Below are 16571 nucleotides of genomic sequence, written 5' to 3' on the forward strand. Positions count from 1 at the left end.
CCCATCCCTCTAGTCACCCAGCACAGGGAGCCCGGGTCCTGAGGGCCAAGGAGGGGGCCTCCCAGCCTCAGGTCACCACACTGAGCAGACACCCATGCCAGGGAGAGACATGTTGTCAGGGCCCTTCACCTAGGTCAGCGCTGTCCGCAGTAGCTGAGAGCCCCACCTTGCGGGGACGGCAGGGGACCCTCTAGCCATTCACATCTGGCTCCTCCGGGAGCGAGCGCCAGGCAGGCTGGGAGGGCTTCATTGTCTGCCTGCCCCACCCAGCTCGTTAGGAAAAACATGTTGCTCTAATTACACTTCCCAGGAAAAACAGTGTTTTAAATTAAGCCCTTGATGGGGGGGGGGGGTACCACTGGGTTTATTTTTCTGATTGCAAAACACCAAACTTTTCCTTCTCATGGATTTGGAGGTGCAAAAGTCCACAGTGACACTAGCCTGGAGCACAGTGGCCCTGCAGCCAGAGCAGACGCAGCAGGACTCGGGCCTCACGCTCCTCCCATGGCCACCCTCAAGGTGGTCAGCACCGCCAGCCCTGCTCCCCACTAACAGGTCCCAGGTGGGGTCTTTCTTCCTGCACCCCTGCTCTGCTCTCCTGGGGCCTCAGGTTGCTAAGGCACCTCTCCACAGGGGGCACGTGTGAGCACGTGTGTGCATGTGTGTGTGTGCATGTGCGTGTGTGTGTGTTCTCTCTGGAGTGTGCACACTCCCAGGCCCTGGGAAAAGTGAAATTGTTGTTTCTTTGAACTCCTTCCCTTTGGCCGCATAGGCCGCCTTTTTTTCCCAGACAAAAAGGAAGGGAAATGAGACAGGGGGCTAAGGAGAGGCAGGAGGAGGAGGGAGGACAGGCCAAGGAGCAAAAGGGGGTGGGGGGACTGAACCCTGAAAGGAGGAAAGGAGAGTGGAAAGAGGGGGTGGCGCCTGCAAAGAGGGGAGGAGGCCCGGAAGGAAGCCCTCCAGGCCACTGCGTTCTCCACCCACCAGGGCCCTGTACCCCCCACCCCCACCCCCCCACACACACTCAGAACAGCAGTCCCCCTTCCCAACCCCTAGTGCCCAGGGGGCAGGTCTAAATAGACACAGGCTGGGTATCAGGGGTGACATGACCCTAGTGCCAGCAGCTGCTGCCTGGGGCCCTGTGAGCCTTTGCCAACCCTTGCTGTAAGCACTAGCTCAGAGCCACCTCTCCCAGCAAGGCACCCCACCGTCCCCCACCGACTCTGAGAGCCGACAGATCAGACAGCATTTCAGCCCTGCCTGCCCTGGACACTTGCGTCTTCCAGAAGGTCTTCAGTCCACTGCAGGAATCCCTGCCTGTGACTGCTGCTGGGCCCAAGGAATTTCACCTGGCCCTCCCACCTCCCTGGATGACCAGCCTCCAAGCCCTGCAGTCCAGGCCCCCATTACTGCAACCATCATTACTGCCTCCAACCGAGCCCACCTCCCCCCTCACTCTCCCTACCCCCTTGCCCCTCCACCCCCAGCCCATTCAGGCAGGCAGCTTCCTAAGGCTTGCTCCAGCTGCCCACACCCAAAGCAGTCACCACCACCACCTTCACCCACCCCAGGCCCTGGCAACCACCAATCTGCCTTGTCTCTCTGAATTTACCTACTTCTGTCCTAATGAAACCATAACCCCGGGAGAGGTTCTTAAAATTAAGTGGGTGCCAGGGTCTTGGCACGAGGCCTGGTCTGCAAGTGGGAGAGCTATCTGGGCTCCAGGCTGGGTGGGAGGCAGGGGACTCCTGTGGACAAGGGACTCACAGAGCCATCTCTAGGGTTTTCCCTGGACCGCTGGGAACCATCTGCAGCCTCCCTCCATCCCCCGGGGCCCTCAGACCCTCTGGCCCTTTGGGCTCAGCACCTGTGCCAGGCAGACACCCAGGCCTTGCTCTCCCCAAACTCTGAACAATGCATCCCCCCGCCACCTCAGTCCTGCCCTGGCGGCCCTGTAGCAGGATGCAAGTCCTCTTCGGGACCTGACTCTCAAAGCTTCAACTTAGATTTGCTTCCCAACAAAGTGAGTGAGTGAGTGAGTGAGTGAGTGAGTGAGTGAGTGAGTGAGTAACCCAGGGCTGGGTGTGGGTCCCAGGGGGCTCGCCATCAAAGGGAGGGCTTCAGACTGCTTCTCTGGGCGGAAGAGACTCTGTGCCCCTTTCCAAACTGGCAGCCTTTCACAGCTGCAGCCAGGAGCCAGGAGCCACCTGTCAGGCACAATTACTGCCTGCCCGCCTGCTGGGCAGACCCCACCTTGACTGGGGAGGGGAGAGGATGTGAGGTGAGGGACACCAGGCCTAAAGAGCCCACATCCTGACCCTGGGCCCTCAAGTCCAAAGTGGACTGCCCAGCCCCTGGGATTCCTTGATGGCAAGAAGCAGCTGCCCTCCCCCACAGCCATATAGCCATGGCTCTCTCCAGCCCTGCTCCAGGAAGGATGAGCAGGTGGCACGAGGGGGTGTGCCCATCACCGTGGCTGAGGAAGTGGATTGGCTTGTCCCAGATGCAACCCCCAAACTTCTTCCTCAGTCCCTAGGAATATCAATCACTTCTGCTTCCAGAGTAGCCAGGGCCCTGGGAGCCTGGACCCAAGGTACACTCCACCTGCCCCCTACTGCCTCAGCACTGCGAGGCTGCCTCCGCCAGAAGGTCTCACCTACGCTGGCCCCTTCTGGCTGCTTCTCAAAAGTGTACCACGTGGGCCTGGCCCACTGCGGGTTTTGCAGTCTGGGTTGGTCTGACCTTCCGACTAAGGCAGTGCTAGGCCCACACACAACACAGAGCATCAGAACAAACTCAAGAGGGGTCTCATATGACAGGTGGCCCTAGGGGCACTGAGATGTAGAAACTGGGCCATACCATCCCTCTGTGCCCCCCACCCCACCTCCAGCCCCATTCCATACCTATGAGACCCAGCTTACCTCCTCCAGGATCCTTGACGTATCCTGCACCTAGAAAGTGAAGGTGGCTACCAGGAGGTGGTGGTGGGAGGAGAGGGGGGTCACAGCCACCACTAGTGGCAAGCAGCACACCCCAAGACCAGACCTGCCCTGGGCCAGGCCAGATGCCAACCCACTGGGCATCAGGATGCAGAGCAGTCAGCAGAAGCCAGCTCTGCCGGGACGGGGGTCTGTGTCTGCTGCCCACACACGCCCTCCTCACCCCACCCCCACCCCACAAGACCTGCAAGAAGACAGGGTGACAAACACCAACGCAGAAGGCCCAGTGAGACAGCTAAAGAGGTGCCTCCTGACTGGCACCTTTGAGAGTGACTGGAGAAGGCAAGGGGCAGGCAGGTGATGGGCGGGTCCAGGACCCTGGGGCGGCAGTGGGTGTGTGGGCCTGGAGGAGCTGAGAGGGGGCGTGAGGACTGGAAGCTGAGGCAGGGTGGGAAGGGCTTGGGTGCTAAGAGTGACCTCATGAGGAGGGGCTTCCCAAAAGCCCCCAAATGACCAGGCTTCCCAGCTGTACCTGAGCTTGGTCTCCAACCAAGTTTCCTGTAAGAAATTGCCGGGGGGGGGGGGCGCGCATAAAAGACCTACATGTTCTACCAGGACTCTGGGGAGAGGGAGGAGAGTGGCCATGAAGTCCTAATAGGTGGGAGGACGGCCATGGTGGGAGGGGTGGGGGTGACAAGAAACCAGTGAGCTGGGTTCAAATCAGTCTGAAGCTCGGGCGTGGGTGAGGATCATTCAGAGAGCTGGTGTAGGCCCAGGCTGCTAGGAGTCAGAGGGCTTGAAGGGAACCCCAACAACCTATGCTTCTGACACTCTCACAAGTGCTGCAGGGTGTGGTGAGGGGTCTACTCTAAGGGGGCACATTTTGAGGGGGTACACTTTGAGAAGTACACATTGAGGGGTGCACTTTGAAGGACACACTGAGGGGTGCACATTGTGGGGTGCACTTTGAGAGGCACACTTTGAAGGGTGCACTTTGAGGGGTGCACTTTGTGGGGTGCACTTTGAGAGGCACACTCTGAGGGGTACACATTGAGGGGTGCACATTGAGGGGTACACTTTGAGAAGACACACTTTGAGGGGGTCCACTCCAAGGATGCTGTTGTTCCCAGTCTTGGCTGTGCATCAAATTCCTCAGGGCCACTTTGAAAGAGCACCCTGGGCCCCTCTCCCAGAATAGGTGTGTCACCGGTCAGCATGACCACAGGTCCCTGCACTGGGGACCCTGCGACTCCACCCAAGTCCTTCTCTGCTTGAGGGTGTTATCAGGGCCTGGCAGGGGGTGGGCTATGTGGCCTGTCTGTTCCCTCTTCCCCACATCCCACCCGGGGAGGGTTCTGCGGACACAAGGAGAAAAGCGGAGAGCAAGACTGACCTCAAAACCAGGAATGTGGTGGATGGCCGGCTGGGGGTGCAGAGAAAAGAGCCCGTGTTACATGTTTGTTACCTACACTCCCCCGACCCTCCCCCCTGCCCCGCAGAACTGCATATCTCCAGAGAGACTAGTGCAGCACGTCCCTAACCCGGAGCCAAGGGTGTGCTGTCTCTATTCCTTGGAGGCCTGGGGCCGGGGAGCTGAGGGGAGCAAGGGGGAGCTGGGTGGGCAGTGTGCTGGGCACGCTTAGACTGTGTGTGTGTGTCTCTCCAAGTTACACACTGGGGTTCACGTCAAACAAATGGCAAGTCTGAAGACAGGAAGCTAAACCAACACCCCTGTTCTGCAGCAGGCCCAGGGCCCTGCAGCCAGGTCACCACAGCACGCTGGCGCTAGAGGGGACACCCTGCCCTCACCTGCCACCCTCCCTGCCACCTGCTCCCTGCCACCCCACAGAGGCCCACACCATGAGAACCACAGCATCAAGCAACCCAGTGAAGATTAAAGCCCATACCGTGGGGCTCAGATCTTCAAGCACATGCCCCTAGTGCCCTGATGTTAGGTCATGCCCTAACCTGGGCATCAGGAAAGATGGGCAGGGCCAAACCTAGCAGACCTGCCTCCCAGAGAGGGCCCTGCAGTGCTCCCCACCAAGCCCAGGCCCCTGGTGGCGGAGGACAGGACACAGGCAGTTCCTCTCACCCATGAGGCCTTCCCCTGACCCTGTGCCTCCTTCCCAGCTTTCCCCGACCCCACCCCACCCCACCCCACCCCCAGGAGGACCAGCCTCACCTTCTCTCTCTGGATGAGCTCAAAGGAGGCCAGCAGCTCGCCCGCACCCTGGCTGCCCCGGGTCAGTGGGAACCAGGCCAGCCGAGGCATCCGCTCCAGACTCGGTTGACAAATGCAGCGTCCCAGAAACTCATCTGCCCCCTAGGCCAGTGGGGAGGAAGAACCGTCAGGTTGTGGGGAGCCCCGGAGAAGACATGGCCACTATCCAGTAACCTGGCTGCTTAGCTCAAGGGGCCCCTGCTCTCATTTACTCAGCTCCGGGCCTCCCAGCAGCCACCAAAGCCCTCGGCGGGGAAGAGGTTTGCAGATTCCCCAGAATTCCCACATGCCCCATTTTGTATAACGATGCCCTTCTCCCAAAGGAGGACGGAGCTCACACTCAATGGAATGTGTTGTTGCCATCTGGTCATCCTTCCGCTCAAGCACCTGCAGTGGCTCCCCAGTGCCGGGAAGACGGAGCCCAAAGTCCTCTCCCAGGTCTCAAAGCCTCTTACCATCACCTGCTCTGTCTCACCCCCTCCAACCAGCTGGTCACTGCCCGCATACCTGCCGCCCGCCAGGCCCTTACAGAGCTCCAGCTCAGCCTGATCCACACCTGTCCGGCTGCGCCCCGCCCACGCTGCACTTGTCCCTCTTTCTGCTTCCTCTCCCTGGCCTGCAGTCTCCCCTCATGGAGCCTGGCATGGTCCTCACCCATCTCCCAGACCAAGAGAGACATTGCCTCTAGGTACTCTGTCCTCAACAGCACCACAGCACCAAGCAGGCAGCTCCCCGGCTGAGCTCGCCAGCCCTGACTTCTCCTGCAGCCCCACTCCTCACCCACCTGAAGCATCAGGGCAGCAGAGAAACCCCCTGGAGCCCAGGACAGCGCTTCTCTGCCCACAGCATCCCCGCCACCACCCACAAGCCTGCCCATCCTCGGGCCGCCACCCTTCCAGAACATCTGAGACCCATCACGGCAACTCCTTCTAGAAAACAGCTTCCAATCCCTGCCTCTAACTCACTACGTACCCCCACCCCCCGGCAGGCCAGGTCGTCTCAGCCACATGCCCCCTGAGCCAGTGTCCTCCCACCACCTGCTGTGAACGCATGCTCTTTGCTCCTGCTCCCCAGCCTGCCCTCCCCTCTCCTGCACACATCCGAGCAAGCAGTGATGGACTGCCCCACCTGCTACACCCCTCCCACGTCTCCTCCAGGCCTGGGTCTCCCCCACCCCCCACCCCAGGCACTTTCCTGACATTCCAGCCCATGTTGGGGACCTCCCAGAGCCTGCTGTTCCAATACAGCAGCCACTTGCCACGTGTGGCTAAGTTTCCATGTGATGTCATGCCACTCAGATTTCATTTAAAATTCTGCTTCCTGGTGGCACTGCCACCTTTCTAGTGCTCAGTAGCCATGGGAGCCAAGGGGGTAACTCCTGACACCCAGTTTGGGACCTTCACCTCAGGCCAGGAGTCTCTCAGCCCAGTCAGGCAAGCACTGAATGGATGCTGTGGGTCCCACCACTCTGCTGGGGAGAGGGACTGGCCCGGTATCCTAAGAGCAAGAGGCAGAGGGAGCCCCAGGCCTCCTGACGGCCAGCCAAGGCTCCTCTCTACATCTGCCCCTTCTCTGGGCCACGCTTGGTTAGCTATGTCTGCCAGGGGCACCGCGCACAGGCCAGCAATCCATTTGTAATTAGGCTAAAGGAGAGTTTCAGTACCCTGTTGCAGGGTGGGGAGGCAAGGCGCAGCCATCAGTCCAGGGCTCGGGATGACCATCTGGATGGGGACCAGGAGACCACAAAGGCCCATTTCTCTCGGCCTCTCCCTGGGCCACGGAGGAGGGCAGTGAGGAGGCCGAGAGGGGGATAGGGGGGGTGAGCAGACTCACGTAGGTGTCGTGGTCGTATAGCTCCACCACGATGTTGGGGGGCTGCTCAGCAATGCTGGTGGGCTCCCCAAAGATCTCCACCTCATAAAAGATGAGTGTCTGGTCCCAGGTGGGGTTCAGGGTGTTCTTCACCACCACCGTCATCTGACTCTGGTGCAGGAACGAGACAATGGCGTAGGGATCTGGAATGAGACAATGGCGTAGGGATCTGGAATGAGACAATGGAGTAGGGATCTGGAATGAGACAATGGAGTAGGGATCTGGAATGAGACAATGGCGTAGGGATCTGGAATGAGACAATGGAGTAGGGATCTGGAATGAGACAATGGCGTAGGGATCTGGAATGAGACAATGGCGTAGGGATCTGGAATGAGACAATGGCGTAGGGATCTGGAATGAGACAATGGCGTAGGGATCTGGAATGAGACAATGGCGTAGGGATCTGGAATGAGACAATGGCGTAGGGATCTGTGGGAGCCGAGACCAAGCCATAAGGATCTGTGGGAGCTGGACAAGGACTAGACAACGACCAATCGGGAGACTCAATGACGCAGCAGAGAGGGACCAGGAAGGACAGTGCCAGCCAATCCATGACCCCCCATGGAGTCTGGGTGCAAAGGCCTTCCCTCTTGTGTCCCTTTGCTGAGCTGGCTGCTCGAGGCCAGGTCTCCGCGGAGGGGAAGTGAGTCCCTGTGTTATCGGTACAGGCATTCATTCATGTCGTGACTGCGCGCCTGCGCCCCTCCGACGAGGGGCGGAGAAAAGTCGAGAAACCTCAACCCACAGGCCAGCGAGAAGGGAGAGCCGCGCTCCGGGGCGCAGGCTGGCTGGCACGGAAGCTGCTCTCCCGGGCCAGGCTGGAGTCAGGAGACTACCGCAGGTGTCCGGCGGGGGCAGCAGTGGCTTAGAGGAGCGTGTGGCACCAAAGCGAAGGCGGTGGGCTCGAGGCGTTTAGTGGTGGGCTGTGTAAGAGGAACTCGAAGGCAGCTCCCTGCGGCCCCATGCCTGCCACCCCCAGCCACTCGGGCCGGGCCAACCCAGAGGCACATGGGTGTCCCTAGAGCCATGACGCCCAAACGCAAGCAGCTATGGCACTGACCGGCAAGACCTACACAGCGCTGGCTCAGCCTCAGCAAGTCTGAGAGTTCGAGGGGGCCTAACGGCACCTATTTGTGGCCACTAATGCCTGATTTGGGACCACACCCGGAAACCCGGGGGGGGGGGGGCTCCCAGGGGGGGGGCTCCCATGGCCGGCTGGGACTTCTCTAACTTCTCCCATCAGGACAGCAGCCTGGGGACAGCACGCGGTTAGTCGCTGTGCTTGGAAGTGCCCAACACCCCGGTGCTATGGGCACTGCAGGCAGGAAACCCTGGGGGGGCAGAGGCTGGACACCGGATGCTGAGCTCAGTGAAGGCTGGGCCCGTGCCCTCGGCGTTCTCGTCCCCTCAGAGCCCCCTAGTTCAGCCCCAGCACTGGCACTAACTCCCCCGGCCCCTTGAAGGCAATAGCTGGGTGTCATCCTGGGAATGGGACCCAGGCGACAGCTCTTCAACACAAAGGAAGGGAAGACCAGGTGACTCATCACAGTCACTACACTGGTAGAGTGACCACAGGAGCAATGGGAAGGTTAGAATGGGCCCTGGGCGGGCGGGCACTCCCACCAGGGGATGGAGGCAGCAGGGTCCAAGATGGTAGCCATCAGCCTAGGGGCAGGTTTTAAGGGGGGGGGTGCTCTCCCACAGAGTCCCACTGCCCTGATGGTGCTGGCTTTGGCCAACAGGAGGCGGCCACCAGCCTGAGAGCAGCCTGTCCTACAGAGAGAAATACCACTGGGTCCCTCACAGAAGACTTTCTGGAAGGAACTGGTTTGGGACCTGATCCTGGGCTCAGAAGAGGGTAAGGGGGGAAGTTCCCAGCTGGCGTCCCAGCCCCAACGCGGAAAAACCTCCTGGTATGGGGCTCCCCCTTCCCCGCAATGGCCCTGGCAGGCCTGGCCCCAAGCCCTTTCCCTCCTGCCCCTGGCAGGGCCCAGCGGCGTCTGTGCATTTAATGAAACTGTCTGGCTGTGATACCATCAGCTCCAAGCTCGGCAGAGAACCTCTCCCCGGTTCCAGTAAGGAAAAGAGGGCGCGTTCCGATAAATAAAACCATATTAGAGAGCCGGTGAAAAAGCCCCTTTTGTTCCCGCCCCCCGCCCGCGCTTCCCAACGCTTTATTTTTATAAGCGTGCGGGCCCCAGACCGACCCGTTTACACAAAGATCACAATTGCACATTGTAACATTGTAGCGGCTGTGCGCGCTGTATTGGTGTTGGCAGCACCCCCCACGCTGGCCCCGAGCAGCCGGGGCCCTTCCAGCAGCCCCATCAGCTCAGCTCGAGCAATGAGCTCAGCACAGGGGAAGGGGGCGGGGGGAGGGAGGAATGGGGGGGGGCGCATAGATTTCGAACTAAAATCACCCAGTCGCACAGGCCCGCCCAGGGGAGGAAAAAACACACAACAAAGGCATTGTAAAGAGCAGGCCTGGAGGCCTGGGGCCGCAGACACTGGGCTACTGTGTGTGCTGGGTTGGGCCTCTCCCCCACAGGGTTCGGCCCCTCCAAGAAAAAGAAACGGGGGAAGAGGGGGCGGCTGGAGCAAGGTGGTCAGATGGAGGAAATTCACAGATTCACAGACACATCCCTCTTCCAGGAAAGCAGGAGGGCAGGAGACAGGTTCCCTAGGAGTGTCTGAAGAGAAAACTGGGGCCTAGGTTTGCACACCCATGACAGGCTAGCTGTCCCCACTGTGGGAAAGGCAGCATTTTGCCTTCCAAGCTCACCCACCAAGCCTCCGGGAACACCTGCCGGCTCTGGGCTGGCAGTGGAGGCAGAAGCAGGTTGGAGTCCTTAGAGGGCACAGACCACCTTGGGCATACACCACCTGTGCATGCACATCATTCCACTGGACTCCAAGCCACAAAAGCGAGGGCCAGTCCCAAGTCCCTTTAGATGATTCCTCTGTGGATCCAGAGCCCTGTTTCGGCCGGGCCCTACTCACAGAGCACACCCCACCCAGAACACCAGGGGAACCCAGTCCCAGCGTCCTCCACTTGCCTTCTCTGCCCCCTGCCCCCACCCCAGCTCAATCACAGGAGGGATGAGGGAGAGGAGGGAAGCCATCACTCACCTTTGTCAGAAGAGACAGTCTTGTCCCAGGAAGACCAAGTCACTAGCCCAAGCTCAGGTATAACCTGAACTAGACCCACAACTCCCAAGTCCAATGCTCCTTCGACCATTCTATCCTCCCAGGAGAGAGGTGAATAACCTCAAAGCCAGGTTCACTGTCATCGAGTGATGCTTCTAACTCAGCGACCCTACAAAACTGGACAGAACTGCCCCTGTGGGTTTCCAAGACAGCAACTCTGTATGGGAGGAGAAAGCCTCACCCCTCTCCCATGGAGCGGCTGGTGGTTTTGAACTGCTGACCTTGCTGTTTGCAAGCCCAATATATAACCACTACCCTACCTGGGCTCCTTAAGAGAGGGTAGAATATATCACTAGTGTGGCAATCATTTTCCTCTAAAGTCAAGAAAAATCATTTAAAATTATTAAACCCAGTGCTGGCAAGAATCTGAGGAAATCTATACAACTCGTTAGTGCTGGAAGGAATTCAGCCACCTTTCAGGAAAGCAAGCGAGCAATAAGCCTTGGAAAACATAAAAATGTTTAAGCCCATTTCTCCATAGTCCTGGGAACCATCAAAGTCACCGAGAGACTATTTGGGTATAAAGATGTTCACTACAGCGTGAGGTATTAGCACATCCTCCACTCAGTATACTGGTACAGTGATTGGTGGGCTAGCACGGAACAGGCAAGCTACGAATATGATATGCTGGGAATACGATGCTGGGTGAGACTGGATCCAAGATCTTAGGATCCTGATAAGTGGTTTGGTAATGATAACCAAACCACAGTTATGATTCAAGGTCATTTACAACGTAATGGTGGTGTGCGTGGGCTGGAGGGTACCCAGCTTAAGATGCCTTAAGCCCAAACTCACCCTGAGCCCTCAGAGTGAGGAGACAGTCAACAGAGATCAAAGAAAAGGGTGTCTCCCAAGCCTTTAGCAAGGCAAGGGTACAAAGAGAGGGGTCCTTGGGAAACAGCAAACAAATAGGTGGTCAACTGAGCAGAAGGAGCCCCCACCCCCACCCCAGGAGGGGAGGAGAGAGGTGGTAAGAGGTAGGCGAGGAGGATCCCCACAGGGTCCCCGGGACCCATGCTATGCAATCAGATGTGTGTTTCCCAAATATGTGTTCTAGGAGATACAAATTCTCTGGCACCCTAATGAGCGTTTACACAGGTCCAAGAAGCTTCGCCCCTGCCCCGCCCGAGCCTCTTCTCTGTCATGGAGCACTGTAAATCTCTCAGTACCCAGTATTTCTGCCACTCAGGAACCCTTTGTCAGTGGGGCATTTCACAAGCCTCCAGTGCTCTTTGGAAAGCACCTCCTCAGCCCCCTCAGGTAGATGAGCCAGCCCGAGCCAACCTTAACAAAAGGCCGTGTTTAAAAGTGCTGGGGAGGGTCATGAACACAGTCCAGACATGGGGAAGCCAGTGAGTAAGAATTTTCCAGCACCACCCACCCAGGATAGAGTCTGGGCCTGGGGGTGAGGGGCGGGGATGGGCTGAACATCCATCTCCACAGAAGCAGCCCTAGCCGTGGGCAACCGTGGATCCTCACACCTCACTCTGGCCTGGTGGGATCCCGGAAGCCCACACAACTTTGCCCTTTGGGGAGCTGTAAGGCCAGCGAAGAGGATCCTTCGTGATCTCCCCTCTCTGGCCCTGCTAAATTACTAGCCTGGCCTCTGGTCTGTTAGCCAGCTTCCATTTGCTTGGTCAACCAGGTCAAGACCACTGAACCCGTAGTCCTTGGAGACCCTCAAAGAGGAGTCTCTGCTCCCCACCCCCACTCCAAGCTGAGGCCCATCTGTCAAGATGGACTCACGACAAGGCTGTCTGCCTGGGTGGCAGCTCTGTAAGCAGTGCAGCCCTGTGGCCCCTTCACACCACAACAATTCTCCACTAGGGGAGGGCAGGAGGGAGACAGCTCCCTTTAAAAAACATCAATGTATATAGCAAACAGCAAGTTGGCTCAAACTGCGTCCCAGGCCAGACTGAAATTGGTGGGAGGGGGAGGCGTGAATTGTGGTTTTGAAGACACATGATCTCTAATTCCCCTAGAGTCATATCTACCTGGGTTCAAAGTCAACGCAGGCTCAGGAAGAAAACCCCAATCTCAATCTCAGAAGTCATGCGAGTTAAACATCACTCTATGTTTTTTGTAAGGCCTAATGGTTAGAGGGGCCATGTGAACTGAGAAGCATGCAAGCACCCCACCTTCCCACTGGTCCAGAGACAAGCTAGCATATACCCTCGTGCCAGCCCTGGTGTTGGCGGGATGGCACCATCTCCACCAGGGCCTGTATGTACCCCTTCTACGTAGGTGACACAATGCAACAACACCAGGTTTCCCCAAACCCTCGGCCAGCGCTTCTCTGGGGCAGAGGAGCAAACAAGACCCTGGGCCCAGGGACAGTCCCAAGGCCCCACCCCACCCCCCAGTCAAGAGACCAGCCCAGGGAGAGCACACCCAAGGCCCACCGGGGCTAAGGCCAGCCCCCGGAGCACTGTGGGGTCTGGGCTCTCAAGGGGCTTGGTGCCACTGAGCACTTCCCAAGTTGGGCCCTCTCTGTTCCAGACACCCCCGCTGGCAGGCTGCAAGGTGCTAGCAGCGACAGACGCTGGGCTAGACCCTCCCCTGGCCCCAGACATTCCGGATTCACACTTGAGTTTCCTCAGAGAAATGCCAGCCGGTGGCCGTGCACAGCCTTCGGCCGCCAGCCGCCCCAAGGTCAGTTCCAGGGGAGGGATTGCTTTGGTTTAAGGTTTGGGAGTGAAAATAAACACTCTGGGTTTTATAGGTTCCCCGTGTTGGCTGCTGTTTTCCTTTAGCAGCTGCTCAATGGGGCCTTTCATTCAGAAGCCAGTGGCCTCTGAGGAAGCCCTGGGCAGTACCCTCAAAGCTCAAGGGATGTTTATAGGGGGGAGGAGCTGGGGCCAGGGTGGAAAGCATGACGTCTCCCCAAGCCAGTGCCAGGGGGACCTGGCTGCTGCCGTACCCAAAAGGGAGAGCTGGCCCTTTGGAGGAGTCCCCTCCCTGCAGGGTCCTCCAGCCAGCAGAGTCCATTGAAGCAGGGGGAGAAGAAGAGAGGCTGGGGATTCATTCTGGACACCCCCCTCACCCAACCCCCCAGCCCCATAGTAAGTGCTAGTGGTCAGAAAGTATCCTGACAGCTTTGCCCAGCAAAGTACCAATGCAGCCATCTGCCCGGGCCTGCTAAGCCCCACCCACTGGTTTTTGTGCCAGCTCCACAGACAGCTCTCTCAGGACCCTGGCCCTAAAGCTCATCAGAGATAGAGAAGACTGTGGGGGAGAGGGGAGTCACAGGTGGAGAAGACTGTGGGGGAGAGGGGAGTCACAGGTGGAGAAGACTGTGGGGGAGAGGGGAGTCACAGGTGGAGAAGACTGTGGAGGAGAGGGGAGCCACAGATCCTGGGAAAGAGGTGTCAGTGGGGTCTCCCATGTTGGGATGAGGAGGCAGCTAAGGAGGAGGCCAGGCAGCTGGCTAGGGACATGGCCAGCCACTTGCGATCAGGTCCTGCTCAGAGACAACCTGACTCCACTCAACCAAAGAACAAGACGACCTGGGTTTCCCTTCACCGGCTCGGTCACTCACAGGCTGTGGTACCTCAAGCACGCGGGTTCCCCTGAGGCTCACGCACTTCATCTGCGAAACGGGGATGTAGATATAACAACTCCACAAGGTGGGGGGTTAGAACTGATGAAATCATGCTGGCGATGTGCCTGCAACAGCAAGCGTTAGCTCCTGAGAGACCAAGCCCTGCAGTTTCAGAGATGAGCCAAGGTCCCTTCCTGGAAGAAGCCACCATCGGAATGGGAGGGATGAGTCTGGCGTAGACTGAACTTGGCCCTGTAACGTAGGTGAGCCAAAGGCCAGGCAAGAGACAGCAGAGAGGGGCGGGCTGGGGCCGGACAAAAGAGCAGCCAGCTTGGCTCAAGAAGGGGTAGTAGGCATGTGGGTGCTGAGAATGAGTAGAAGTTGGCTGGATTAGAAATCGGGGTGGGGTGGGGGGCACTGCCTTCTAGATAAAGGTACAGTGTTTGCAAGAGCCAGGCACATGGGAGAACCTGGACAGCGTGGACAGGAATCATGGGGCTGAACTGCAGGGTGCAGAGCAAGTGGTAAGATGAGCAGGTGAGGTCCTTGGGGCGGGTCCCATGCACAGCAGGGTCATGCTGAAGGGTCAGGGTGGTCAGGGCATAGCTGCCAGTGCCTCTGTTTGAGAGAGTGCCACAAGACTCACTCTGGGAAGGGCAGCATGGGAGGTCACTCACGGAAGCGAGAAGATGCCAGAGGAGTCTGAATCGGGAGGGGAAGGCCAACGGGAGGCGGCTGTCATTGTATTGAACAGGAAAGAACATATCTGAGGTTTGGGGGAGCCAGAATTAACAGAACTGGGGCAGTGCCCGTTTCCAGGCTGAGGCGATGGATGCTGCCACCAGGATCGAAGCACCAAGAAGCTTGCTTCTGGGTGGCAGGGAGCTCGGTCTCAACATGATAAACCAAGATGCCTCTGAGGACAGTTCCCAGTGGGACGGTGGCAAGGTTCTTAGATCTGGCTGGACATTGGTTTGGGGTGCTGCTAAGGGCCTGGAAGGTTCCCACACCATCACGGTTTTCCATTCACTGTATCTGGGGGAGGGGAGGGACCTCAGCACCCAGAGAGAAGGACACGAACAGGACTCCCAGGAATATCAGGAGTCTGACGATGAAGGCTCCGTGTTAATGACTGGACCACGATTCTCAGTGGTTTGGCAGTTACGTGATGCTGTAGTCATCTCCTGTGCTGAGGTCTAATATAATGTAATCATCTCCGTGGTGAGATCTGCTATGTGCAGCCAATTCGTTGAAAGAGCATTTCCTCTGGGGTGTGGCCTGCATCCAATATACATGGACGTTCTGGCAAAGCGCTCGGGCTCTCTGCTCAGTCCGAATCCCTGCCTCAGACTCTCCATCATCCCGCCTCCAGTTCTCTGGACTTCAGCCCGTGGCCTGCCATGCTGCCTGCCAATCTCGGAAGTCATTAGCTTCCATGGCCTGTGGGGCAGCCATCTGCCATCTTACCTACCAGTCTCCAGTTCCTCAGCCCCTGCAGCTCTATGAGTCAGGAAAAGCTGCCAGCCTAGCCCCTGACCCTCCGCCTCTAAAACTGTGAGCTGTCTCCTGGGGGGAGATCTCGCTACACAGATACACACACACACACACACACACAAGCTACACTGGTTACACTTCTCTTCTAGAGGAGCCAGGCAGGCCATAATGGGGCATCCTAAGGAGGAGCAGAGAAGGAGGGAGCTAGTAAGGAGGAGCTGAGGGAAAGAAGCCAGAGAGGCTTTAGGGAAGGAGACACAATCAGCAGAGGAGGGAGGACGGGAAAAGACAACAGGCCCCTGGGCAGTCCCTCCCCACAGAGGAGGTGCCTCACACCAGGGTCCCTGCTCTGTCTTCATCCATCTGTGGCTTCATTCCAAAGTCCCTGGCTCTCCTCCCTTCCCCTCTCCCTCCCTACCCTTTCCCTGGCCCCCACCTACCAGAAAAAGAATCCTTGTCCATAGCGGGCAGGTCCCGGGCCTGGTACATGTAGCAGCGTAGATGGTAACGGTTCCCATCTTCAAAAAGGAAGAAACAAATGCCTGGTTGAGGGGAGGCCTAAGAGGGGAAGGTGGAATCTGTCCCCAGTGAGGGCAGGAGTGGTCCTCTCATAGGGTCAGGGGACACACTGTCGTGGCTGTGTCACCTGATGTGTCCTTGAGCAAGAGGGCACCGAGGAGCAGGGACAGAAGAGGGGGAGAGGCCACAAGGATGCTGGGGCAGCCAGAATGCACAGAGCCTGCTGCCAATTTCAAGTCTAGGATGCAAGGCACGTGGGGAAGCTCACAGCACACACACAGACTTACTCAGACAGACACACCCAGAAATGCACACCACACACAGAGATGCACACGCAGAACTGTACAAGGGAACCCTAAAACACGCACCGGATATCCACCGTTGCACACACACACACGTGCCTATGCCCATATATACACGTAAACTCTCACAGGGCCATGCATATCTCACACGTGCACAGATGCACACACACAGCGGCACCACACGAGCCACTGGCCCACCAGCCCCCAGTCCACCCCACCACACACACACAGACAGCTGACCGACCATACAACCCCATGCCAACAGAAAAGGAGGGTCACACCGTTTCCCCACCCCCAGATGTCACTCACAGTCAAAGATGCAGGAGATGGTGGGTCTGTTCACACCGAAGCTCAAGGTAGAGACGGAGGCAGAGTCTTCACTCCTGTCATCCACCACACCACCCTGCAGGCAGAAAGTGGGTCAAGGTGGGGAAAGGCTGGTCCCTGGGGCCCCTAGACATCTAGACGGCATC

At 58.1% G+C, this 16571-nt stretch overlaps 1 protein-coding gene across 21 annotated transcripts in view; it reads right to left on the bottom strand.

Annotated features, from left to right (window-relative positions):
- DYSF (dysferlin) overlaps positions 1 to 16571 on the bottom strand; it is a 213819-nt gene that overhangs the window by 75997 nt on the left and 121251 nt on the right. For all 21 annotated transcript variants that reach the window (XM_075556961.1, XM_075556967.1, XM_075556969.1 and 18 more), the window contains 6 exons: positions 16408 to 16501; positions 15718 to 15795; positions 6997 to 7178; positions 5125 to 5265; positions 4333 to 4362; positions 2922 to 2951 (listed from right to left, as the gene is read on the bottom strand). In XM_075556961.1, coding sequence (XP_075413076.1) covers positions 2922 to 2951; positions 4333 to 4362; positions 5125 to 5265; positions 6997 to 7178; positions 15718 to 15795; positions 16408 to 16501 — 555 coding nt within the window. The remainder of the gene's footprint in view (positions 1 to 2921; positions 2952 to 4332; positions 4363 to 5124; positions 5266 to 6996; positions 7179 to 15717; positions 15796 to 16407; positions 16502 to 16571) is intronic.

This window comes from Tenrec ecaudatus, chromosome 8 (assembly GCF_050624435.1).
Source record: "Tenrec ecaudatus isolate mTenEca1 chromosome 8, mTenEca1.hap1, whole genome shotgun sequence".
In the NCBI taxonomy this organism is placed as follows: Eukaryota; Metazoa; Chordata; class Mammalia; order Afrosoricida; family Tenrecidae; genus Tenrec; species Tenrec ecaudatus.